Source organism: Girardinichthys multiradiatus, chromosome 24, assembly GCF_021462225.1.
Source record: "Girardinichthys multiradiatus isolate DD_20200921_A chromosome 24, DD_fGirMul_XY1, whole genome shotgun sequence".
In the NCBI taxonomy this organism is placed as follows: domain Eukaryota; kingdom Metazoa; phylum Chordata; class Actinopteri; order Cyprinodontiformes; family Goodeidae; genus Girardinichthys; species Girardinichthys multiradiatus.
The window spans coordinates 10004088-10031506 of NC_061816.1; the positions used below are offsets into that span (position 1 = coordinate 10004088).

The window sequence follows — 27419 nt, forward strand, 5'->3', positions numbered from 1 at the left end:
ACTCCTGCTTTGTGCACCTCCTGCTCCGCGTTTTGTCAAGAAAAAGAAGGAAACGTTGGGAAATTCACATTATTTCAGGCTGGATTCATTTGTTTTCACCAATGGATGGAGTTTGTCACCCCGCGTGCACAGCGACTTCCTAAAAAGTGAGTCAGCATTTACTGGAAACTTTTTATCAGGTATGGAAATTAGAAATGTAGGCTTTTTATAACAAAAACTTAGGCTGCAAAATAAATATATTTCCACTTATGGACTTTATGGCAATATCAAACAACTACTTTTGATATAACTGCATATGAATTGTATCTGTTTACCCTGAGATGACATTTGTTATAATTTGGCTAACCATAGGCAAACGCATCATTCTTTCATAGATATATTGTATTTCACTACAGAATAATATATTTTTTTTATCAGCATTTAAATAAACAGTAATTTGTAATAGTTTTTATTAACACTTAAAAGATCAGTTCCTACATAATCAATAGGTCTGCTTCTGGTTGACACCTTTGAAAGTCTAAGCAAATAAATAATGTTATATTCTGCACTTGACCTGCAATGAAATAAAGATACCAGTCTATTGTAAAATAGAGAAGCAAAAAGTAAAAATATAGCAATTATTTAAAAAATGGCATCTAAATAGTCCTGATAGACATTTTACTATCAAAAACAGAGCTAAGACATCCCAGCATGGCAATAAATAAAAGTTTATCCAAAACTTGATTCAAGTAACAAGCTATGTATTTTGTGTTTTCAAATTACCTTAAAAATCTCCAACTTCTAGAAACCTGAATATTTCAGATTTCCATGCCAACGAACATTTCCCCACCCACAGACCCCCTTTTCTCAATCCTGCAACTCTTTAAACGCAGCTGCAGCTAATACAATTAATAATATGTCTGATTAAGCATGCATATGAGCATTAACAAAGGGCCGTTTTGTTGTTTTTCTCGCACATTGTGATTTTAGTGCTTCACTTGGCACACCTGGATCAAACGGAGCCATTATTAGCTTGATTTTATTAGCCGCAGCTGTGATTTTGCCGCCATGAGCACACGGAGCTCTGTTTTTATTTGGCGCTGCTGCTCTGGGTGGAAATTGAGACTGAAGACGATCATACAGTGAGTGATAATGAGCATTTATGTATGCCGAATTTCATACTGGGATATGAACATTTAGACAGTGTAGGGACGTATTGAAATTTGCTTATAATAAGCTAAGAATGACCTCTTCTCTAAAAATAGATATTTTTAAATGGAATTTGCAATGTGAGAAAACCTGTTCAGGCCATTAATTCGTTTTTCATGGTAAAGTAAATATGGAAATAATTTAATTTTTTAAGTTACTTTTCAAAATCTTTATTGAAATATTATAATAAAAATGTTTATAAAATACAAAAAATGAAAAGGCTAACATTTAATATTTAGGAGGGCTTGTTTCTGTTTGTGGACAACTTTTATCTTCTGCTGGAAGAAGGACTGTGATATTTGAAATACTTGATTTATTAATACAAGTAAAATTATTTTAGAATGTGGTCATATCTAATATGTTTAATTAGCATTTTTAGGAAAATGTTGAAACAATTTAAAGTGATTTGATATTTTTTTTGTTATATTTGCTTTAGCCTATGCCTGTATGTTTCTTAACTGCATGTTTATTCAATCAGAACATCTCTATTATACTTTTTAAAGTAGATATCTGCTTAGTGTATTTAACTATAATTGATGTAGAGAATAATTATCTATTTAACCAACTTATTTCTTGTTTGAGTCCTCTGAAAACCTTCCCCACTCAATTTTAAATACCTGCTTCCAAATTATCAGGTTGCATCTCTGTTATAAATTGTCTGAACTCAGTCAGGAATGATTTCATCAGATTCGGATGCACTGAAAGACCGTTAAACCTCTGCTACAGACCCTTTATGTTTAACCCTGTTTTAATAAATCAACTATCATTTGCGATTTGTCATTCAGCGACTACGAGAGTGCATGACATTTGTCCTCCATGTGTGCTTGTAAAGTGAACAGTCTGTGCTGGGAGTGTGTGGTCTCTTAGCTGTACACCCACCTAATGTGTTTCTTGAAGTGGGTTTTATGTGCATTTTAGGCCCCCAAGAATCAAATCAATCTGAGTGTTGTTATTTAATTGACATTAATATAGTAGATAGTAATAAGGTTGAAAAGGCAAAACATAAAATGTTACTCTGCAGCTTAAATATTGTGCAGGTTTCTGGGTCCACCCAGACGTAACTGAAACTTCCTTTTTTTTTTATTTCCCCAACATTTCCACCCAGAATACTCAGAAAAACCCAAACAAGTGCCTTGTATTGTCCTCATATGCATCATTGATGGATTTCATACCTTTTTCATTTAACAATACTTCATTTGTGTCAGAACATCCTAAAGAAGATGGCTATTTTTACTCTTTTTTTCTGACCTCCTAAATTTTTTACAACACTCCTTAATTCAAGTTGCATATTTTTTCTCATGCCAAAGCTTTTCATGGGTTCTTCAAACACCACAAACGATTATTTTCTTTTTTTTCTGTTCCCACATTTTATGTCTCCCTCATTAATGGCTTGATAATTGCTCTCGTTAGAGGAAGAAATATGAGGCGGGGGGAGGGGGGAGACGCGATCATAATCCATTATCCCAAATATTCCAAAAACGTGTTTATTAGAAGCAGATGAAACTCAAGCTGAGGGAGCTCTTTGTACCACTGAGCTGCATCAAACCTTCTCCTGTGCTAAAATGTATATTTCAGGGTATTTACTAAGAAAAGGGGGAAGTTGAGTTGACTGGAGTAGATTTCAGATGTTTGCTTTTTATTTTAGACTTTTGGTGCACGAGGTCATTAAATCAAGATGAAGGATTGATGGGTGAATTATAAAAGGCAGCGTGGGATGGACAGCTGCACCCAGAGGGACATTGATGGGAGGAGATCGGCCTCTCAGTGATGTAACATCTGCTGTGCAGAAACATAAGAGGCAGGACAGTTTGGAGGAAAATTGGCCCCACATTGGACTACAAAGTACAAATAAAGCATAAAATCTAATTTGAAAATAATCATTTAATTGTATTTAGACTTTTTGGCTCAGTGTGATCTGTTCCAGCAATAAAAATGCCCCAAAATGTCTTCAAACTCTGTTTAAATCAACAGAAAGCTTTGACTACGTTTATTTCAAATGAATGTATAAAGATGGATTTTGAGGAGGATTTTTGTCCTTTCTTAAGCAACACTGGGTTTCATCTTCCTGCAGAGGCTGGCTCATATTAACTTTCTGTGAGTTTTGTCGTCATGTCTAAGTTTTGAGCCCAGACTCGTGTTGCTACTGTCTTTGTGATCAGACCACTAGAAACTACACGCTGCGAATGGAGGGGGGGCATTTAGTTTACTGGCTCCTGGTTTCTTTGTTTTGTTTTTTATGACTTTTGAAGTAAAAGAAAAGATGCGGCTGGACAAAGGCAGGTGTAAGATTGTCCGGCGTGACATTGAGCAAAAATACAACAGGTTCAATAAAACAAGATATAATCACTGTTGCTTAAAACAGAAAAATATTATTGCTACTGCTGCTAAAATAAAATTTTACATCTAGATGATCTATAACATTTTTTTGTTTCAATAACAGAATCACAACATAATGGGTACCTACTAGCTGGTTAGTTGGGCTATCTGTTATGTTAGCTAGCCTGCAGTCAGCTGCCTCTTGTAGTTTTTAGGCTGCTTTATAATAATGAGAGTAACAGGTTGCCCTACTTTAGTTTCTCAACCATGACTGCGACCAGAAATGTTTATAAATATTTATCTTAAGTGACTGTAATATTGCAATAGCCTCTTTTTTTATTTTTATTTTTTTTAGTCGGCTGTCTGGCAGTGCACAGCAACAAGTGGGGGAGGGGCAACATTTCATGTAACTCCAGCATCTCCTCTAGTATCTCATTAAAGGACAACAGGAATGGTATATGACAGAGAAGTTCTGCAGTTTTGTAACCATAAGCTTTAAAACTTTGGTACATGTTGATACTGGACAGCAGCCTGGCCTGAGATGTGTCTCAGCAATGATGCATAATCTAGTAAATACTGGCAAAAGATTTAATTTTGCCTAATATTGAAATGGCTTCTTTGTTTGGACTCTGCTCTTAATAGTACAGATGTCCTGAAGACCTGACTATTATATACATTTAGATATTATATTCATAAGCTATTTAATCACATCTTTAGATAGTTTTGTGGGAGGTCTTTTATAAACTATTACCTTTGCTAAAGGTGATTTATAACTACTTCTGCAAATGCAGCTCATTTTAGCGCTTCTGCATCTGGTTTTAACATCGTTCTTCAGTTTCTTTTAATAAGAGAAATTAAGTAGACGTGGGAGGGAGGTAAGCAGCATTACTTTCAGATTGTGAATTAAGGTCTAGAGCTCACTATTTATTCCACTTTTTAAATATTTACTATTTTATAAATTGTCAGAAAAGTTGATCTTGAGCACTATTTGGATTAACTAAAAGTAAAGTGAAAAAACCCAAAGAAGTGTTTTTAGAGAGTAGTTGTTTTACAGATTCAATGAAAATACTGTTAAACTCAGCTCCTAATGTACAAAAAACTGATACTTTTAACAAAGATCGTTGCTTCAGAAAGTCAAACAATTTTCTGGGTAGAAAAAGGCTGTAATATGTGTGATTTCTAACTGCAGGTTTTGTAACTTGGACCACTGTGTGACTGTGTGCAGCTAAAGGTAAAGAAAGCCATCTAGAAATATGAGAAGAGACATTTGTGATGAAGATCAAATACAGACACTTAAAATGACTACTTGAGCTCAGTTTTATTTATTTGTAACTACAGTGCATTGTTATAATGTTCCGTCCACGCCTTAAACGCCTTCAGATCTTTCATTGTAGCCTGTTGTGTACTCCTGTGTCTAAACAGAGGATAATAAACAGTTCTGTATTTAGTCTGCTGCGGCTGTCCAGGCCTCCTTTTTCTGTAAATAACTGAGATATTCGTTGGTTGTATCGACTGAAGAAAAGCAGAGTAAGATTATATATCGTGTGTAAGTAAACCTATGAGCAGTTTCATGTCAGAACTGATGGTTCTACATATGCTATTAAATCACACTAGTTTAGGTTTTAGGAGTGTTCCTCATACAATGGCGGTAATTATTGTTTTATCGAGTTACAACAATAGATCTTTCCCATTTTTAACCAGCTTCCTACACCGTGCTGGGCTCTCCTCTAGAAATCTATACTGGGATGGAGCAAGGTGGAGAAGCAGGAGGGGGGCCGGAGAGCCCAGACCTTCAGGACAGAGCCAGCCCAGAGCAGAGGGGGGCAAAACCCGAGAGCCCAGCCTGCACCGGACCCCCACTGTGCAAAATGAGCCGTGTGGAGGTGAACGGCAGCCCTGCTAACCCGCAGGTCCAACAGAATGGCAATACACGGCTAAGACCATTAGGAGGTAAAGTGTCAAGACACGTAACGATTACACACACAGACTTGCATGAAATGACTAGTTTAAACATGCAAATCTATGATGAATAAATGAATATACTGTGAAGTCTATATGATGCTGAGCACATTCTTTTTCTTCTTTGTCTGTACTGCAAAACATGACTAGAGAACTACATCTGCATTTTCCACAATAACTACTCAAAGGTTCACATTTGCATCACAGGCTAAACAGCCGACTTGTGCAAGAAAATAAAACTAAAATGTTTACATGTCATGCATGGACTTGGACCAGAATGTTCTTCTTCTGGTCAGGTTTGATCAGACAGGGTACTGTTTCCTTGCTATTTGTTTGAGTCCAAATTAGGAACATAAAGATTATAAAGAGGTGATTGCATATTTCTTTAAAAAATGAGATGAATATAAAAATAAGAAGTTTCATTGGTTAACTTTGACAACTTTTTAGAGATCTTGGAAGGCAAAGCAAAGAGATTGCTTTCGTCAAATTGACCTGCAATGAATTTCTTAAACTGTGAACTACTATTTCTGAATTGAAGAGATAACCCCCCCCTGCAGTCTCAGAAGGACAATGATGTAAAATAGTAAAACGTACAAAAAAAACCCAACTTTAGTTTTCAGAGCAGCGAGCTTACCAGAAAACGCATAAAAAGCTCTCATCTAGAGAAGCTGGTTATTCTCTCATGCCAAGAACATAATCATGCATCATCTTACAGACTCTATCTGTTCACACACACACAAATACATTCTGCTGGCTCCCTCCACCCTTCCACCGAGCGATCTGGTTATTGGCCCATGGAGTGCCTGGTGCTGCTGTGGTTTTGGCTCTGGCTGGTGTGTCCCGTCCTCGTCAGGAGGAGGATTGATGGCTTGCTAATTAACAGCTCCTGTGGGACAGACTGGTGGACTGGATGGGTGTGAACTGTTCCACAGGCTCTGAGTGCTTGTCCAAAAAAACATGTCCGGACCAACGCACTGGAACCACTGGAGTGGTGGTGTTGCTCCTGAACCCTGGATGCATTACTTTTAATAGTGGTTCTGGAAGCAAGTTTTATCCCATGTGGGTTTTAATATGTGGTTCAAGCATAAATGCAGTTGTGCAATGTTACAACGAGCTGCAGTCATACAGTCAGCTCCCCAGTTTACCCAGAGTTGAGCAAAAAGACCACCAAGCTAGCGTTCTCCAGAAACACTGACTGTACTGAGCAAACAATTAATACAGAAATGCTGACATCAGCACTGACTTCTTGAGAAATCACTTTCGGTCTAATTCACTTCTCAAATTAATGAAATACGGGTAACAAATTTACATTAAAAAATTAGATTTTTGTATTTTGAAGAAAAAGTGAGCCAGATCCATAACCTCGCTTGGGGTATGTCCCTACATGTTTTGCAGATCTAAAGAACTGCATAATACTGTATTAGAGAAACATGCAATATTGGTGAATGTTGTGATGTCTTCTGTGATACATGAAAAAAGATTAGCAAAATATTGTGCAGCCCTTATCTAGATAATGACATTTTTGACCATTCTTCTTTTCAAAATGGCTCAAGACTTCTCAAACTAGATGCAGAACATCTGTGAACATCCATTTTCAGGCCTTGCCTATCCATGGATCTAGGTCTGTGCTTTACTAGGCCGTTTTAACACATGAATATGCTTTGATCTAAACCGATCCATTGTAGTTCTGGTTGTCTGTTTAGGGTCCTTGTCTTGTTGAAAGGTGAACCATCTTCACTGACCAGCTTCCCTGTAACTACTGTGCCACACTTTTTATATATATAATCTTTAAGTTTTAAAATTATGCACTACTTTGTATTGATTTATCACATAAATCTGAAGCTTGTTGTTTTAACATGATAAAATCTGAGGAGGTGCATTTCCAATCCTAAAAATTAAATTTTTATCACTGAAGTCACAAGATGAGCTCTTTAAAAAGTGGACCCTAAAATGGCTAAAATAAGAAATAAGACTCTTAGAATGTGGGGGAACATGCTGTCTTCCCTGTTAATTACCTGTTTGTGAAAGTTGTGTACGTATTGTTTTTCATGGCAGGTTTGATGATCCCTGTCTATTGCGTGGTGGAGCATGCAGATGCAGCTGGCGAATGTGAGAGCCGCAGTGACCGTCACGCTGAGTTTGTGCTGGTTCGTAAAGATGTGCTCTTCACACAGCTGGTGGAAACGGCTCTTGTGGCCCTCGGATACTCGCACAACTCAGCAGTGCAGGCTCGGGGTAAGTAACTGGAGGATAGGAAAGGTGTTTATTTATTTCATGTTTGGTTTTTTGGGGGTTTTTTTTGGTTTTTATTAAAGCTTTGCTTCAATACTGAACTGAAATTTATTAAAACCAGTGATTGCTCCTCTCAAAGTATAAACAAACTCCAGTCCAGGTAGTTTTTGGGTTCTGCTAAGTAGTCTTGTAACAAACCATGAAAAATAATGAAATGAGATCTTTACTGATGTTTCGAGGTTTGACCCAAAACTTCTTTTAATCTTGCTCACTTGAATTAAATGTAAAATATCAGGACTACCATAGAAACATGACATCACGAGGATGTCCGGTAGTTTTACCAGCAACAAGCCACACATTAAGTGGTCATCTGTCTTCGTTTATCTACGTAAAAGGAAAACATCTTTTTCCTACCCCTGTTAGCAATTAACAAAAGCAGCTGAATGAAAATGTGACTGTTTCCCAGATGAGCTGTCTTTATCAGAGCAGAAAACATGAGGACAATGCAGAAAAGGTATGTTATAGATAAAGCCTGTCTGCTTTCTCTTGCCTTATCTCCTCCTGCAATTCAGTCTGCCCACTCAGCATCATGATGGCTAACCCCGATTATGAGCTCATATCCGACCATCTCGGACCAACACAAAAACGTTTTTTTTTTCCCATCAGTCTGAGATCTGAACTGGAAGCTGATCATGTTTAATTTGCTATAAGCAAAAAGCCTGCAGACACATGCACAGGGTGCATACACACAGAAAGTACAGCAGTACAGAAAGTACAGCAGTTTGACATTCCTGGTGTGACCCGTAAACACAGGCCACTCTTACCAAGTAGCCAACGCCCTGCAACCCATCCCCCCCCATTCACCTCTCCTAAATAGCTAGGTTTTGTTCTGAAAAATAAGCCTTTTCTTTTCAAATAAATAATTTTTGGCTGGATTCGTGCATTTTTTTCCTCCAGTGTGGTTGCAACCAAAATTATACAGAGTCTCTTCTATTTTCTTCCGTGATTGAATTGCATCTTGCATGGTTCAGACTGGATCAGTATTTTTAAACTCCTAACAGATTCTCACTGGGCTTTTCCTGTAGTTGCACAAAATAAGCTATTTTGTTTTGAGCTTTTTAGGTACTTCTGGTTTTTCTATAAGTTAAAGTGAAATTCTAAGTAATAAAATCAAACTAAATTTAACTTAAGGCCCTTATTTGGACACACTGATGGACTTAACCAAAGAAGAAAGTTATTTGTCCCACAGAAGTTTTTCTTAAAGCTGTCTAACAATTCCCACTGGATGCACTGGACCAAGAACTGAGCCTTGGGGTTCACACATATAAATGTTAATTTCTCACCCACTCTAGGCTAAGCAAAAGATTCAAATACCGCTTCAAACTATCCTAAAGCATCTAAAAATCCAATAAAACTAAAGTCAGTGTTTTTCAGTGAGCAGCCACAGGTGTGCGTTTCTACATTTGACAAAGACTTAAGTTGTTTAGGCTTTGTTGGCTGCCAGGTTGTTAAATTAGATTTGATAAAACCCTAAAAGAATCAGTAATGACACATTGTTTCCAACTTTCTTAAGAGTGCTAAACATACAAAATAAGAGATGTTGACAAAATATGTTGTCTGAAACCAGTTGAATCACAGCATGGGTCGACTACCAGTAACGAGGTTTTTCAACGTTTATTTTTCAAACTGCTGAAACGTTTTATTATATCGCTCCAAAGGTATTAAAGGCCTTTTAATGAGATGGTAGAGAAAGATTTGAAGTAAAATCCCCCCTCTCTCCACCCTATTTTCTGTCAGTTCACTTTGAAGAAAAATGTGAAAAATAAAGGCCAAAAAAAGAAAAGGTAAAAAATATAGATACACGTCCTTCTCAAAATATTAGCATATTGTGATAAAGTTCATTATTTTCCATAATGTCATGATGAAAATGTAACATTCATATATTTTAGATTCATTGCACACTAACTGAAATATTTCAGGTCTTTTATTGTCTTAATACGGATGATTTTGGCATACAGCTCATGAAAACCCAAAATTCCTATCTCACAAAATTAGCATATCATTAAAAGGGTCTCTAAACGAGCTATGAACCTAATCATCTGAATCAACGAGTTAACTCTAAACACCTGCAAAAGATTCCTGAGGCCTTTAAAACTCCCAGCCTGGTTCATCACTCAAAACCCCAATCATGGGTAAGACTGCCGACCTGACTGCTGTCCAGAAGGCCACTCTTGACACCCTCAAGCAAGAGGGTAAGACACAGAAAGACATTTCTGAACGAATAGGCTGTTCCCAGAGTGCTGTATCAAGGCACCTCAGTGGGAAGTCTGTGGGAAGGAAAAAGTGTGGCAGAAAACGCTGCACAACGAGAAGAGGTGACCGGACCCTGAGGAAGATTGTGGAGAAGGGCCGATTCCAGACCTTGAGGGACCTGCGGAAGCAGTGGACTGAGTCAGGAGTAGAAACATCCAGAGCCACCGTGCACAGGCGTGTGCAGGAAATGGACTACAGGTGCCGCATTCCCCAGACCTGGGCTACAGAGAAGCAGCACTGGACTGTTGCTCAGTGGTCCAAAGTACTTTTTTCGGATGAAAGCAAATTCTGCATGTCATTCGGAAATCAAGGTGTCAGAGTCTGGAGGAAGACTGGGGAGAAGGAAATGCCAAAATGCCAGAAGTCCAGTGTCAAGGACCCACAGTCAGTGATGGTCTGGGGTGCCGTGTCAGCTGCTGGTGTTGGTCCACTGTGTTTTATCAAGGGCAGGGTCAATGCAGCTAGCTACCAGGAGATTTTGGAGCACTTCATGCTTCCATCTGCTGAAAAGCTTTATGGAGATGAAGATTTCATTTTTCAGCACTACCTGGCACCTTCTCACAGTGCCAAAACCACTGGTAAATGGTTTACTGACCATGGTATCACTGTGCTCAATTGGCCTGCCAACTCTCCTGACCTGAACCCCATAGAGAATCTGTGGGATATTGTGAAGAGAACGTTGAGAGACTCAAGACCCAACACTCTGGATGAGCTAAAGGCCGCTATCGAAGCATCCTGGGCCTCCATAAGACCTCAGCAGTGCCACAGGCTGATTGCCTCCATGCCACGCCGCATTGAAGCAGTCATTTCTGCAAAAGGATTCCCGACCAAGTATTGAGTGCATAACTGTACATGATTATTTGAAGGTTGACGTTTTTTGTATTAAAAACACTTTTCTTTTATTGGTCGGATTAAATATGCAAATTTTGTGAGATAGGAATTTTGGGTTTTCATGAGCTGTATGCCAAAATCATCTGTATTAAGACAATAAAAGACCTGAAATATTTCAGTTAGTGTGCAATGAATCTAAAATATATGAATGTTAAATTTTCATCATTACATTATAGAAAATAATGAACTTTATCACAATATGCTAATTTTTTGAGAAGGACCTGTATAGCACTGCACTGTTCATACCTGTTGCTGCACCCTGCCTGCCTGGTGTCTTGCAGAAAGACAGACTGGACTATTAGGAAACATTTCCAGTTGCAGGAAATGTGGACAATCATGCCTAGTGCCAGTTATGAGAAGCAAATACGGTGGTAAAAGACTGCAGATAGATGATCTAAGAGTTTCTCCATCACATGCAAATGAAAACCTGCTTAGATTCCAGGTTGCTCACATTCCTTCTTAATTTTGCACTGATTTCATATGTCTCCTCTAATTAATTATCTTGAGTACAAATAAAGTACCTTTTTTTTGTTTATTCACCACCATCCCCATGCAACTAAAAGAGGCGCCCATGCACACACACGAACAAGGCCGTTCAGGGCTACACAGTCTGCGTTTGATTCCTAGAGATCCTAACGTAATTAGGTCTGTTTACATTTGCACTTCCAGTCGAGGGTCGAGTTAAGGCCAGGTGAGCTTTTGGATGATGCTCCAAGGCTAAAAAGGAGTTGGGGGTGGCAAAAACAGGACAAGCTTATTTTCAGCCTGTCTGCTTTGTTTGTGTTTTCTGCAGGCATTATCAAAGTAGGACGATGGAAGCCGATGCCCATCCACTACCTGACGGATGCTCCAGAGGCGACGGTGGCGGACATGCTGCTGGATGTTTACCACATGGTCACGCTGCGGATCCTTCTGCACAGGTCAGCTGGTAGACAGACTGCTGTTTATATTTATAGAAAAACAACTTTTCAATTTTACCTGTAGTCTGATCATTTTAATTCTAAAGAAATCTATAAAATAAAGATTTTCAGAGACTTAAATATCTGGTTTTATGAATAAAGATTAGCTTGTAAGGTGTAAGCGCTGTGATGGAGAGAATTTTGGTGAGTTTAAATTTATCAGTAATTTGGAGGTTTTGAATATTTATTTCAGCTTATTTATGATATTTGCCTAAATGAGATTTGGGTTTAATTTTAATCGGCTTTATCCACTTTTCAAAAACAGTTGGCATGAAAATTGTGTTAAAGTTTCAACTGTCTAGCAAATTATTATGATCCCATCCACTGTGTACAACTAGCAGCAAAATTGTCCCTCAGAACAATGGTGCCCCCACCATGGTTGGCACAACTGATCCAAATTGTCACCCACAAAGGAAAGGAAATTGGTTTGGAAAATCAGAAACCCTCGGGGCTCATGGCTATCAAGGAGGAAAATGGTCAAAAAAACAGTGTCACTCTACACATTAAAACAAGTTTTAGATGATTTTTGACTGAAAGGTCCGTCTGGTCTGAGGAGAGACACATTGAGCTAACTGGCCACTAGAAACCACGGAGGAATGAGGCTTTTGAACATATAACATGTACTAGTTGTCACGCATGGTGGTAGTGGCATCATGTTGTGGGCTGTTTTGCTGTCAGTTATCAGTTTATTTGAAAAGCTTAATGTTGGCCAGTTTTATCAATTTCAAAACCAGTTCTGATGTGTGATTGGGATCATTGTCTTGTCGGAGCATCTAATTTGTGTCCTGGTTTCAAGTATCTGGCCCAAACAGTCGACCTCAGATGAAAGGAAATTGGTTTTTGAAATGGTAAATGGACTGAACGTCATAGTTTTACTGACCTCTCAAAGCGCTTTAGGCTGGAACCACAAACACAGCAACAATATGCAGATTGGTTGGCAACTTGGGGTTAAGGGCAAGAGGCACGAGAACATGTGGCAGGAGGAGGCTGGAATCAAACCCGCAACTTTTGAATTATTTTACACACTGAACCACAGCCACCCCAATAAATAAAACCACCAAGATTGAAGTAATTTATAAATTATAAACTGTTGGACTACAGAGTCTCTGTCAACACTGAAGCCAGACTGAGAGGGTGCAGAGCAAATGAGCCATTGCTGTAACAACTGTCAAGCATGTTGGTGGCAGCATTATGCCAAGTTTCAGTTTTTCTGCTAAAATGCGCAAAGCAGACTTTAGTTTTTCTACTTCGCCTCTATAAAAATCCAACCAGAAGTATAACAGAAGCTTCTTGTAGGTTGCAACAGGTGTGTGGTTCAACTGCAACTTGTTTTTAACCAGATATTAGTGGATCTTATGTATAAATGTAGGCATTGATGTAAAATTTCCACTTTGTGTGGATTAGAGGAAATTCACAAAGAACAAAAATTGTACACCCACATCTTGTTTTCATGCGTATGCGTTTTTACATACACTCAACATGACTATCAAATCTGAGATGTTTCATTTATTTCAACTGTTCCTTTTCCAGGATAATTGTTTTGTGATTCCGATCAGGTTCTAAAAACAGATTAGTCACTGAAATGACTCTTATGTTTTAAAACTTCACTAAAGTGAGAGAAAAGGGGATGAACAGCTGGTTTTATACTTTGTGGTATTTGACTAAAGACTTAACCAAAAATGTGTCCAAGTGTCCTAGCTGACCTGGTTTCATGAGTAAACAATTAAATTTAGGACCAAAATCAGTTAATGTAATACAAATATCTTGAGCCCTTTTTGGAAGAACCAGTGAGATCTCACAACAAATTTTCAGTGCAGCACCAGTTAAGTCTCCAACCTAGGAACTGAGTGAATGTGGAATATTTTCTGCATTGGCTGTAAATTAATGTTTTTGTTGCAGCTTTTCTCGGCTGGAGGAGCTGCCGTCGGAGCAGTGGACTCATGCCACGGTGAGAAACGCCCTCAAAGAGCTCCTCAGAGACACCAACCAGAGCGCTTTGGCTAAGGAGTGTCCTCTCTCCCAGGTATCGGCTGCAGGACCATCCTACATACTGCGTAATATGTTGTAATGGTCAGGGGCAAGAAAAATTTTTCTTTTTAATTTTGTACAATCTAAAAGAAACAACAGTGAACATCCAGGGTTGTTATTAGCATATTTATATTAACATAGGACTGTTTACCTTTCCACTTTATTGAAAACACTTCCTTTTATCCTTTCACTAGTTATGATCTTTTCAGATAAAGCATTCAGAGGCAGTGAACTGGGTTTGATTCAGTTCATGCATCACACATACTGACACATAAATGTGCAAGCAAAGATGGCCAAGATGCTGCTAAGTATTTTCTCTAAACACACGTTTCATCATCACTTCACCGCACACTCAGCGCAGTGTGTAATCTGACTCCCTCACAAGCACAAATATTGATATCGTCCCATGGGAAAGGATGCAAGCACGCACACCTCAATTATGCTGCTGCGCACACACACCCTGCAGTCATTAGGCCCCAGCGTGTCATTTGGACTTGTGATTTATACACAAGACTCAGTCATGATGTAATTAGTGATTAGGGGAAGCGTGTGGGTGGTGTGCATTCGCAGCCTGACTCATGTGAGTTTTCATCTTCAGCATTTCCCATGTTGGGTTTGTGCATCCCCTGCTCTGTGGAGGTGACCACAGGTTATATTAGGAAGGAGAATGGGCGGGAGGGCAGTAAGTGTTAATAAATCACCAGTGAGTAGGTTGGTTAGTGGTACCAGCACAAACCAGCAGGTAATGAGGTGTCAAAGATGGTTGTCGGAGGACAGCAGAGTGAGAATTGTTATCCTTTTCTTATCCTAAATGTTTTTTAGGAAAGGACTCCCCCAGGGTTGTAGATCTGGTGACTGAAAGGTTTAACCCGTCCTTGCAAAATAGCTCAAACTCAGTTCGATTGGATGGAGAACAGTCTTTCCTCTCATCCTTAACTAGATTTTGTTTAGGCAGAAGTGTCCAAAACTTTTGTCACCTGTTCCGAAATTGTCAAGTTCTTACGGGTCAAAAAATATAATAATAAAAAATAAAGTTCAAACAACTAAAGCTAAATGATTTTGTTTAACCTGCACAACAATAAACTAAGCAGCAATATTTTAATTAAGCGGTCAAACCTTTTTGTAGAAAAGGCATGAGAAAATCATTGTAGATACAAAATTTAAAATGGTTTTGCACATTTGCGCTTCTAAGAAAAAACAAAGTTGGCAAATTCTTGTGGGCTCGATTTTTAAAAGCGGGGAGAAAGAAAAAAGTACATTACAATAATAGAATTTGGGTTACTCTTTGTTTAAAAATGCTTGCTGCATTTAACAAAGTTTAAGTTGATTAAAAGCAGATTTGGTTGCATCAAAGTTACTGGGTAGATGCAATCCTTTTTTACTGTGAAACTAAAGAGAAAGCAAAAAGCGTGGTCAATAAAAGATGAATACTTTGTATTGTACCCATCATGTTTTGGGGGGTAATTTTGCCTAAATTAGAAATAAAGTCCCCATCTGCATCAACTACATGTGTTGCTGGGCCAAATTTGTATCATTCTTGAATTGCTACAAGGGGCGGTACAAAATCAGGCCTGGGGCTGCAAATGGGCCCCTAAACCGCACTTCGGGCACCCCTAGTTTAAGACTTTTTATGGGCCATCCTAACACATAAATACACACATAATTTGATCTAAACCATTCCATTGTAGCTCTGATGGTATATTTATAGAGTCATCCTGGAAAAGGTGAATGTCCGCTCCAGTCTCAAGTCTTTTTTTTTTTTAGCCTCGAACAGGTTCAGTTTATTCAGTTTTATTTATATAGCGCCAATTCACAACACATGTCGTCTCAAAGCACTTCACAACAGTCAGGTACTTACATTCCTATTAATCCTAACCATTGAACAGTGCAGTCAGAGTTAGTTATTTATTCAAATTGTCCCTTCACCCTTTGAACTTCATTGAACTTTACATCAGTTCTGACAGCTTGCATGCAGCTTGCCTGCCCATGGTGAGGGAAATCATCCCCACAGCATGATGCTGCCCCCACCATGTTTTACTTTGGTCAAGGTGTTCAGTTTTGGTTTCCGACAACAGATATATTTTTTCTTATAGGTCAAAAAGTTCATTTTAGTCTCGTCTAACCAGGACACCTGTTAGCTCTGCCCTCTGTATGGTTTGTGGCAAACTGCAAACAGGACTTTTTATGTATTTCTTCTTCCCACTCTTTCATGAACAACATATGTGATTGCATGCCAAGTAGTTGTCTGACAGATTTTCTAGCTTCCCTCTTGCCCGGCCTGTGGATTTAGTCGGACCACCACATCTTGGTGGGTTTACAACTGCTATATTCTTTCCGTTTGTAGATGATGGATCGAACAGAGCTCTGTAAAATATTCAAAGCTTGGGATAGTGTCTAATAATCTCACCTAGCTCTAAAGTTCTCCACAACTTTCTACCTGACTTGTCTGCTGTGTTCCTCGGTCTTCATGATGCTGTTTGTTCTCTAACAAAGCTCTGACGCCTTCACAGAACCGCTACAACCGCTGGTCGGCTAAATACTTGTGAGGGCTTCTGAAGGGAATTTGTTGCACTAGATTTTATTTGGTGAAATCAGAGTAAAAAGGGCTGACTACAACTGCAAACCAATTCTAAAACTTCGGTTATGCATTGCGTTTTATTGGTTTTAACTTGATTACCCCTGATGATGTCCAGATAACTTTTTTTCCTGTTTTTTTTTACTAAGAGTATGATCTCAGCGATTGTGAACAGTTCCTACTATGCAAACGTCTCCACCTCCAAATGCCACGAGTTCGGGCGCTGGTACAAGAGATACAAACACTTCAAAGGTAACTTTTAAACCATACATTAAATACTTAATCACATCCGTTTAATCAGTTTCAGAAGGCAGATAAATGTCAGGAGCAGGTGAATTTCCTATTTATTTTCTAAGAACACTTAAGCACGACATTAGCTTCTGCTGTTTCTGCTCCCTATGAAGTAAATCCATATTTTCATGACTAACAATGTTGCATGTGTTTGTTGGCTGTCAGACAACAGCATGCAAAGATTTCACAGATCAGTCGGTAATTAACTGCAGTACGTGTGCGCCCTTACTCCAAATGTTGTCCGAATTACAATTTTAAGATGTTTTTAGCTAAATCTGTCTCAAGAGAAAATTATTATTTTTCTAAGTTTCATCAGTTTCAGTAAAACTAGATTGTTTATGGTTAGCTGATGTTGCAAACTACCTCTGTGTAATAACTATTTACTGTACGAATTTAAATGCCTTGAAAAGCATATTTTGTTTCAATTTGTTATTTTTAACAGACCCCTTATGCATTACTTTAGCTTTCCATCCTATTTTACTGCAACACCACTGCTGGAGGCAACACAAATGCACAAAGATGTTTCACAAAATCTCAGACGTTCCCCTGCGTGGGTGACAGGTTTCAGCAGCTCTGCCATCAGTTTCAACCCTGCTGTGCCATTTTTGCCGCCTTCCTCACCTGTCTTCATCACTAAAGACTTTTTTGACACTGCCAGGAGCCACTGGGAGTACAACACCTTACATCTATGAGCTTTCTGGTCCATTTATGCTGATTAAAGAAGCATCCTTTTGATTAGTCATAACATAAAGCAATACGCATAGCAGTGTTGTATTTAATTACAACACTGCCAGGCAGGTATGGGTATGATTGGGTTGTAGCCTTGGCCTGACCCCAGACCAGAACCGAAATCTCTTCAGACCACACATCATGAATAAGCTCCCAATACTGTGATCAGACACACCATGACCTAGGTATACTGGCTTTATAATAAACAACCAGTATCTCATCACTGGAGTTTTGTTTATGCTTAAAACAATTGGGAACTCTCATGCACTATCGCATGCATTTAAACTGGGAATATGTACATTGATATTGGGATTAGAGCCACGGAAACTTAAAACGACCTTTTAATGTCATAGATTTCAACTAAACAGTTTGAGATGATCTGAACTTAGTTACATGAAGAGATGAACAAGGTCAGCAATAATAATCATGTTGTGGTGTTTAAACAATGCTGAAATGATATTCTCCTCTCACTATTGTACCACCACCAGCAGCCTGATGTTTATACAACACAGGATGGACCCATGCTTTCATATTGTTTACACCAGATTCTGACCCTACCACTTGAATTTAGCAGCATCCAGTCTAAAATGTCCAAGTTTGAATTTTAGCCTCTGTTTCCTGATCTTAGCTGACAGTCGTCCCCCGTGTGGTCTTCTGCTGCTGTAGGTTCGACATGTTGTGCGTTTAGAGATGGTACTCTGCAGTCCTTGGTTGTAGCGAGTGGTTATTCGAGTAATTTTTGCCTTTCTATCAACTCGAGTCGGTCTGCCCATTCTCCTCTGACAATTCTCAGTAAATCAAAGAGATGGATGAGCATGAAAATCCCAGTAAATCATCAGTTTATGAAATATTCAAACCAGCACGTCTTCAATTACTTCACATGCAAAATAACATAAATCCATTCTTCACTGCATTCGCATGCTTCTGTTTGAGTTTTAGCAAGTCGTTTTAAGCGTGTCTTGATACCAAACTGTTGGTTTGCTGACGTGATCTGCAGATTCAAAATAGGACTGGACTGAGCTGCCACGAAGCAATTGGCAGAAAAAAAGATTGTTTACTAAAACTATTTTTGAAAATGCTCTAAATTCACAAAACGGCTTAAGTCATTGATGCCAAAAATGTATTCTTATGTCTTTGCACAGATATATTTAAACGTTCTTGATCTCATTTGTTGCATTTGTTCCCCTAAAGGTGTCTCTCTGCCATCATGTTAAAACTTTGACAGTCTGACTCCCCTGCACCTCGGCCACCAACAGTGTTTATGCTGCTTTTTTTACTTAATGAAACCTCCTAAAGACACTCAGACACTTTAAAACTGACACTTACTGCTAGTCACATCTCAACTTAATAACTAACCTGCCCAAGTACCTTCATTTTTCTGATGTTTTCACACTCCCCTGTCCACCCCCTGTATGCATATGAATATCTGATTTGGCCTTTACGTGTTGAATGTGCTGCATGAGACGTCTGTCAGCGACGGCTCTTGTTAGGAAGGAACTGTCACACATGGTTCACATCAACGTCACCCTTAATACACATGACAAAACTAAATGCTCTTAACTCCTAATGGAAAACAGCAGTGCCTCCCCCAGCACACACACACACACACACACATTAAACCAGGACACACCAACAAAAGTCAAGAGTCTCACTCATGAAAGAGACGAGGTAAAAATCTGATGCCATGCCAAGATATATCAGGTTTTTAGATGTCTGGTGACAAAAAATGGGACTTTTGGCCAGATGATAAATGCAGAAAATAAGTATTTACATATTTTATCTTTGTTTTACCTTTTGGAGAATTTGGACACAGAAATAACTAAATAAATGGTTTTATTTTACTTTCTAGTCAGAGTATCAGTAAAAAATCTGATGCATTACATGTGTTTCAAGTGATGAGCTCAGTTTTTCCCACTTGGTTAATAAAGTATTGGCACACACTGGTTTGAGAGCAATTCTTGTGGACCCTATTTAACCGACTTGTTGCCATCATGTGACCCTAGGTGAACACAATGAGAAGATGTGGTCCTCGCTGGACAAGTCGGATATAAAAGGTACCTGTATTTGTTTCTGTATTTTTACTGATCTCATAAATGTTTAAGAAGTAAGGAGTGTGATTTTGTAAAGGATGGCATTTTTTTTATTTATTAGAATGTATCAAACCTGTGTGTGTTGGCACAGTGGAGAGGGATTTGGACCTTAGCATCCTCAACCATCGTCCTTCACCTCTCTTGCACTCTCCCAGCCATTTGGCCACCTTGGGTGCTCCAGGAGCCCTTCCCATCAAGAGCAGCCTCGGAGACGCTCATTCCCCCACTCAGCCTCATAGTCTGCCTCATCCTGCCAGCCCGAACCACCCAAGACCCCCTTTGCGCCCACAGGCTCCAAGCCTGCTGGGTCACAGCGGACTCCTGTCCCCTCAGCTCTCCCCTCAGCTTGTTCGTCAGCAGCTCGCCATGGCTCACCTCATCAACCAGCAGCTGGCAGTTAGCCGCCTTCTTGCCCACCAGCACCCACAGGGAGTCAACCAGCAATTCCTCAACCATCCTCCCATCTCACGGACCTGTAAGGTTTCTGGGTCTGCTGTAGACCCCAGCATGAGCTGCTCGGGTGCTGAAGTCACCCCTGATATTTATCATCAAGTCAGGAACGAGTTGAAAAGGGCCAGTGTTTCTCAGGCCGTCTTTGCCCGCGTGGCTTTCAACCGTACACAGGTAAACTAGTCACATTTCAGGTTTGAAGAGGGTTGTAAAATGAAATCTTAAAATGAACCTTTTTGTCCTGCAGGGGTTGCTGTCAGAGATCCTTCGTAAGGAGGAGGATCCCCGCTCGGCCTCACAGTCTCTCCTCGTCAACCTCAAGGCAATGCAAAACTTTCTCAATCTACCTGAAGCCGAACGAGACCGCATCTACCAGGAGGAGCGAGAGCGGAGCACCTGTACCAACCAGAACCTCTCCTCCACCCACATCTCCAACAGCAGCAGCAGCACGCTCAGACACACACAGGTATACACACACAAATTAAACTCTGGGAAGGATCAGTAAATGAACAGCAGCTGGGATTTTTCTTGTGGTAACAAAACACCAAAACGTTCTTAGATTTTTAAAGTTATCTCTGTTAAAATCAAAGAAATCCCCCCTCTTTACTTTGCTACCCCTAAATATAATCAAATAAAACAAATTGCCTTCAGATCTATCCTTGTCTTTTTTTTCACTCCTGAGAACATTAGTGAACATGGTGCTGAAAGCATCATGCAGTCGGGATGCTTTTAATCACCATGTACAGAAGTTGGTCAGAGATGATGTAAAGGTGGATAAATTTGATGAGTCAAAGCTCGTTGGGAATGTTCTCACAACCAAGTTGAAAGTGTTTGAGCTGTAAGTCAAACATTGGGATGAGCAAATTGTTTTGGTGCAAACTACTCTTGGCATTTAATTATTTTTTATACAATGATTGCTTTTTTTTCCCAGTACTGTGTATGTCACTGATTTGAGGTGATACAAACCATCAGAGACACAAATAAAAGGCTATATCGGCAACATTCAACACATTCTATGTAGCTGCCATGTTGGATATTGGACTCAGAGTTGCTCTCGAAGCTCTGACTTTTGAAAATGGGTTGCAATTAAAATGGGGATTGAGATCAGAAAGCATCGATAATAGAGGGTTTTCATCTGTTAGAGGCTGTAAAGACTTCCTACTAGGGCAGAGTTTCAACTTCTAACAGGACAACAATCCTAAACATGCAGCCAGAGATAATCAAATCAAAAGATCTAAACATATTAAACATTCCAAACATTTTTTAGTGGCCTAGAGAAAGTCTAGATCTGTGGCAAGACCTAAAAACTGACGTTCACAGAGAATCTTTGTCCAATCTGAGCTTGAGCTATTTTGCAAAGAAGTGGTCAAATTTATTTTCTAAATGTACAAAGCAGCTGTAACTGCAGCAACAAAGTACTGACTTAGTTTGAATAAAAATAGACGTCACATACTCTAATTCTTTTTCATTTGCAAAACAAAAATATAAAATGAAAACCATACAAAATGTGAACAAGTCTCTTTGAATCATGTTTATATTTTATTTCCTTGCATAGACAAAATGCAGCATCTCCGTTCCAGAGCTGCAGCTGAAGCTGGATTCGCTTGCGAACATCACATCAGGGATCTACGAGGAGATCCAGCAGGAGATGAAGCGGGCAAAGGTCTCTCAGGCTCTGTTTGCCAAGGTGGCTGCCAATAAGAGTCAGGTCAGTTGCAACAAAATACTTCCACAACTCTTGACGTTATTGAGATAATCTAAACACACACACATACCATCCTGCCTTTCAGCTGTGAGTCTTCGAAAATTCTAATCAAAACCTGCATTCAGAGGGAAATATGAATAAGTTGCTGTTGCTACAAACACTACACTCCAGATAAAAACATGAACCAAAAATATTCAAAACTAAAAATCTGAGGCTTCTTTGATTCAACTTAAACATGTTTACACAGATTAAACTCCTGTTATACAATCCTGTACACAGGCATACAGAAATCCTAGCTGAGTTGATCATGTTTGAAGGAGTTGATGAGGTGTGTGTGTGTGTGTGTGTGTGTGTGGGCGGGCGTGTGGGGTATCTGATTACCCGCTGTGGCATACCATCATGACTGCATCCTCTGATAAACAATGCGGGCGATCAAGATCAAAGTGCAGTCTCGCACTAGAGGGGAGACACGTGAAGAAGGAGAAAACATCAGGAGAGTTCAGAGTGAAAATAACACATCTCTGCTGATTCTTTGTGCAGACAGACATCATTTTTATAGCTGCGTTTTTTGGATGCTTTTCTCATTCCTGTGTCTTAGATTCTGAGAGGTGATAGATGAGGCCGCAAAAGAAACAAGGTGGAGGGAAGAGCAGAGAAATCGACAAAGGGATGATCATATTGACAGCAATAGGATGAAAGCTGCTTGTAAAAGAGCTGGTGTCCGATTCTGGGTCAGCCTGGAAGAGATAAAACAATCTTAACATTCCCTTGTTCCTGCAGGACAAAGCCAGCTCACCACCAGAGTACACCATTATTTCAAAAATGTATCAGAAGGATGTTGAAGAAAATTGGAGATCAAAATTTGAGGCAAATTTTATGCTGAAGCAGAGCATCTCACTGCTGAAATTGATCAGGGGAGCAAACTTTCTTCAGACCGATATCAGACAATGGTAGATTGTCTCTCAAGTGATTTCAGCCAAACGGTTATTTTTTACATGTGTGCAAAACTATCAGCATTACAAAAGTCCATAGCGGTAGTCGGCCAACTGTTCTCTCCAAAGCCAAAGAGAATTGAGGAAAATGTCTCAACAGCTAAAGGTGACACAAACAAATGAGTGGTAGAGCTGAAAGGATGGGGGCGCTTCATTCAGGACATTCATTAGGTAGCTTGACATAATTGGAACAAGCTAGAAATGTTTTTAGAAACATTTCCTCTTTTTTTCAAAGACCAAACGTAGATTAGGCAATAAAAGCTTTAGACTAAAACAAAATGTGTTTCAGCATCAGACTAGTATCCCACATAGAAAATTATTGATGGTAGTATTATTGTTCAGACCTGTTTCAGTGCATCTGTATAGACAGAGATTTACTTTTATAATAAAAAATGAAAATCTTTGATTTGAATTTCTGTAGAAAGTGAGTCATGCAATGAAGCCTGAAGCATAAGTTGATCCACTGAAGGCCAGTTTGCAGGACACATTATTTGACACAGCCAAGTTAATGTCCAAACTAATTTGGGACAGTGTTTGGCCTCTAATATGTTTGTACTAGTAGAGAGCTGAAATGAGCTGAAAACAACTTAAATATCTTTGTTTCCGTGCCTCAGAAGATCTGATGGAGACATTTTAGCAGACTCGCATTAATCATGTTTACAGATCCGCTCTGACTCACACACAGCCTCAGAATACGATGTTCCTTAGTATATCTGATAATATCAGAGCTACTTGTTATCGGACCTGTTTACAATCCTGGAGGTTTTTAGGTGTTTGCTTGCCTCTGCTTACCTGACTCAAGTAACTAGGTGACGAACAGACTTCTTACAGTACTTGAAGGCTAAATTAATATTTTTCATTTTGTTTAATTTTGTTTTTATTTACCTCAGGAGTTGTTTAATATCAGATTCTGATTAATTCACCTGAAGAAAAATAATCAATTCAGTGGAGCTCAAAAACAATCTTTTACAGACAAATGCTGCTCTATATTCTTCAAAATATGAAATTAGTCTCCAACCTTAAATCTCCTAAGCAATCAGAACATTTTTCTCATTTTGCAGTCGGAAGCAGCTTTTCTGAACGTTACCTGCTAACAGAAACAGTGGGAAAGTATTTTCTTTAATACTTGTCTATGCTTTATAGATGCCTGACTTTCTTTTGAACTTTAAAGTCGTCTAAAACCATTGTGTTTTTTTTCTGTTTTTTTCTTTTGTTCTTATCAATTTTCTCTTTGTAGTTTGTTTTAGGAGCTTTTTAACACTTGAATAAATTGTAGGTTAGTGTCAAGTGGTTAAAAAAACAAACAAAGAGGAGCTGCTATTTTACATCGATTTCACAGAAAAACTTGACAAACAACAATCTTATTTAATTTTGGCTGTCATGAAAAACATGTTCCAACTAAGTTAGATAGGCATACGACTTTCTAAAGGCCTATGGCATGAGTGACTGTTTTTGGGGTACTTTGTCTATGGATCCAAAGTAGGGTCAAATTTAGAGGTGCAAAGGAGGGTATTTTCCAGAATGGCATCAGCTCCCTTTAATGGTTTTATGGGCCTGTCCCACTGGCAGGAGATCCTGGGAAGGACCTGGAACTCACTGGAGGGATTATATAGTCCTTAAGGCCCGGAACTCCATGGGATACCCCAGAACTAGCTGGAGAACCTCAGTGGAGAGAGCGATGTCTGGGTTTCTCTCCTCTGCTCATAGTTACCTATGAGCGGAGGAGAGAAATTTGTAAGTTGGTTTCTAGAGGTTTACCCAACAAACATTCTCCAGTAACTAAGCAGATTTGGGAAAAAGGAATAAAAAAAACATCTATGTCCTAAACTAAAAACCCTGAGAGACTCATTAAAAGAACCCCTGGCTCCAAAGAAGCGAGGGGTGGCTGAGCACTGCAGGAACTTTCTGAGTTTCCAGCAGATATTTCACAGATAAATAAATAAATGTTCCTCTTTCGTATGCGTTTGCTCCAGGGTTGGTTATGTGAGCTTCTCAGGTGGAAAGAGTCCCCAAGCCCTGAGAACCGCACTCTGTGGGAGAACTTGTGCACCATCAGAAGGTTCCTGGCCTTACCGCAGGTTGACAGAGACCAGGTCTATGAAGAAGAGTCCAGGCAGCAGCACAGTGACAGACTCCACACCGTCCTGCACATCCCAGACCAGCAGGTAAAAGGACTAAATCGGAGTAACTCATGTTTAAATCTATTTTTTAAAGATCAAACAAACCAAAGTGATGACTAAAATCTGCCAGTTCTATTCAGAAAACATCTGCCTGATCTCCCCACCTGCTCCTCTCAACCAGCCTCCTTACTGTCATGTTTGTGTCCCATAACTCATTGAAAATAGAAGTGGTAAATGATCGGCCCACACATTTCCTGCTAAACACTCCACCATCCCACCCTCTCCCCAAAACCAAAATGTTCTCCAGTCTGGCCCTAACCTCAATATTATTCACAACACGGCCTGTAATTATTGAAGCTGAGAAAAAAGGAATTGCCATTATCTTTATTTAGGTCCTTTAATTTTGATGGACCACAGATTTATGCTGTTGGATTCCTGTGTTTGGGTGTGCTGGCCACCCCACCCTGTTAATAAGCTCTAGTAGTCTGCTTGTTTGTGTGATGAATTTTGGAGTTTAGCGTGCATGTCGGAGGATGATGGAGGCTGGTCAATCACACTTCCTCTTGCTTTTATTTCCTTTGACTCTGCAGTGGCAGACGATTAGTTGCTTATTTGTTAGCAGATGTAAAGTTTGAGGTTTTTTAAGCATCACAGGATGTAAAATCTTTAGAAAGGCAGCAAGAGAACTCCTGGATGGAGATGTAGAAAGTCTGAGTTCATTGTGAATGACTGCCTACATGCAATTACAATGCCTTCCAAATTTACGTTACCACCACAAACTTTGTGTTGTTCAGGTTTTATCTGATAGAGCACATAATGTAATTAGTAAATGGAGCCCACCTCTGTAATTTAATCTGAACATGAATACAGGTTTCCTGTGAAGGCATCAGAGGTTTGTTAGACAACAAAACGGCGTCTTAAGGACCAAGGAACACACCAGACCGGTCAGGGAGAAAGTTTAAAGCAGGATTAGGTTATAAAACAGTATCCCAAACTTTGAACATCTCACAGTCCTGTTCAATTCATCATCCGAGCATGGAAAAAGGATGACACCAATGCAAACATACAGAGACATGGACGTCCACCTAAACAGACAGGCTGGGAAAGGAAGGCAGAGGTTCACTGTCCAGCTGGACTACAACCCTAAACATACAACCAGAGATGCGACATAATGGTTAAAAGCATATTAATGTCTTGGAATGGCCCAGTCAAAGTCCAGATCTAAATCCAATTGTAACTCTATGGCAAGACTTGAAATTTGATTTAATCAGATGCTTTCCATCCAATCTGACTGAGCTAGAGCTTCTTTGCAAAGAATGTGCAAAAATGTAACTGTAGATGTACAAAATTAGTGGTATGAATAGCTTTACAAGGCAATGCACAGGCAAATGCAGCATGTTGTATCTGGAGTGCAAATTTAAATCGGAGACTTAAATCTTTATACTCAGTGTCTCAACTTTTGTCTTTTTCTTCAGACTTTCCACAGACAGCCTTTTCCCCCTTTAACAACTCCATCCCCAGTTCATGAAGAGCCACAGCCCGTCACCCTGCTGCCAGCTTTGCAAGGCCCAGAGGACGTGCCACAGCGAGGGCTGAGTCCTGGCCTTGGAGGTGGAGGGGCAAAGAAGTCCAGATCTCGGACAAAGATCTCCATGGAGGCTTTGGGAATCCTGCAGAGCTTCATTGGAGATGTGGGACTCTACCCTGACCAGGAGGCCATTCACACCCTGTCAGCCCAGCTAGACCTGCCCAAACACACAATCGTGAAGTTCTTCCAGAACCAACGTTATAATGTCAAGCATCACAGTCAGGCCAGAGAACCCATCTCTGGGGAGGACGACCGGGAGAGCTCAAGCCCCAGCGATGGAGGGTGCACGGCCGAGAGGAGGGAGGAGGCTCTCTCTCCTTCTGAGGAGTCAAGTGAGGATGGCAGAGGTTCAGTGGAGACGTTCAGAACAGAAAGAGATGCACACGGAGAGGTGGAAATGGAGGCAGAGAAGGAAGATGGGGACGATGGGAAGAATTCAGGACCAGCAACTTCCTCTCCATCTCCCTACAGCAGCGTGGACAGTCCCCACTCTGCTGAACAGCAGAGATAACAGCAGAGAAGGAACGGAGGATACTATCAAACTGTAAGAACGACACCCAGAGCCTGTGAAGAACCACTCATTGTCATCACAATTACCTTTACCAGAGCTGATGATCAGAGCTCGTTAATATCTGAACAACTGTGGACAAATATTTATCTAAGGACAGTTAGCTGAAGGTAGTACGAGTTGCCTTCTGGGTTGAGTGTGGCCCGTTTAGGATTTTCTCACTTTTTTTTTTTTTTTAGGTTTATTCCACGCTGTGGTTCTACATTAAGATAAAAAAAGAAATCCTCAAAAAAGTTAATGCCTTTTCTGGCATTGCAATAATTCATCTAGTTTAATTCTTTAAAGTAACAAAAGATCTTATCTAAATATGAAACACCACCTTGTTTACAGTTGGCTAAACTGCTGCTAAACCAGTCAAAGCAAAGCCTCTTTATCATTTTGAATTCTGTAGTAAATATATATGTTAAAATAAAATCATGCATATA

General features: G+C 39.6%; 1 protein-coding gene across 4 annotated transcripts; it reads left to right on the plus strand.

The window, feature by feature from the left end:
* LOC124861236 (DNA-binding protein SATB2-like) lies at nt 1–27419 on the plus strand. 4 transcript variants are annotated; one of them, XM_047354778.1, is made up of 12 exons: nt 1–146; nt 5206–5454; nt 7519–7698; nt 11693–11819; nt 13758–13881; nt 16611–16713; nt 19485–19535; nt 19633–20195; nt 20269–20487; nt 21577–21729; nt 24692–24883; nt 26314–27419. In XM_047354778.1, exons 2-12 carry the CDS (start codon nt 5250–5252, stop codon nt 26935–26937), a joined length of 2541 nt encoding a protein of 846 aa, XP_047210734.1. In that variant the 5' UTR covers nt 1–146; nt 5206–5249; the 3' UTR covers nt 26938–27419. The 4 variants fall into 4 exon arrangements, with proteins under 4 accessions (XP_047210734.1, XP_047210733.1, XP_047210736.1 ...); XM_047354777.1 differs by lacking the exon at nt 1–146 and adding an exon at nt 969–1121; XM_047354780.1 differs by lacking the exon at nt 1–146 and adding an exon at nt 969–1121 and having other exon boundaries at nt 19663–20195.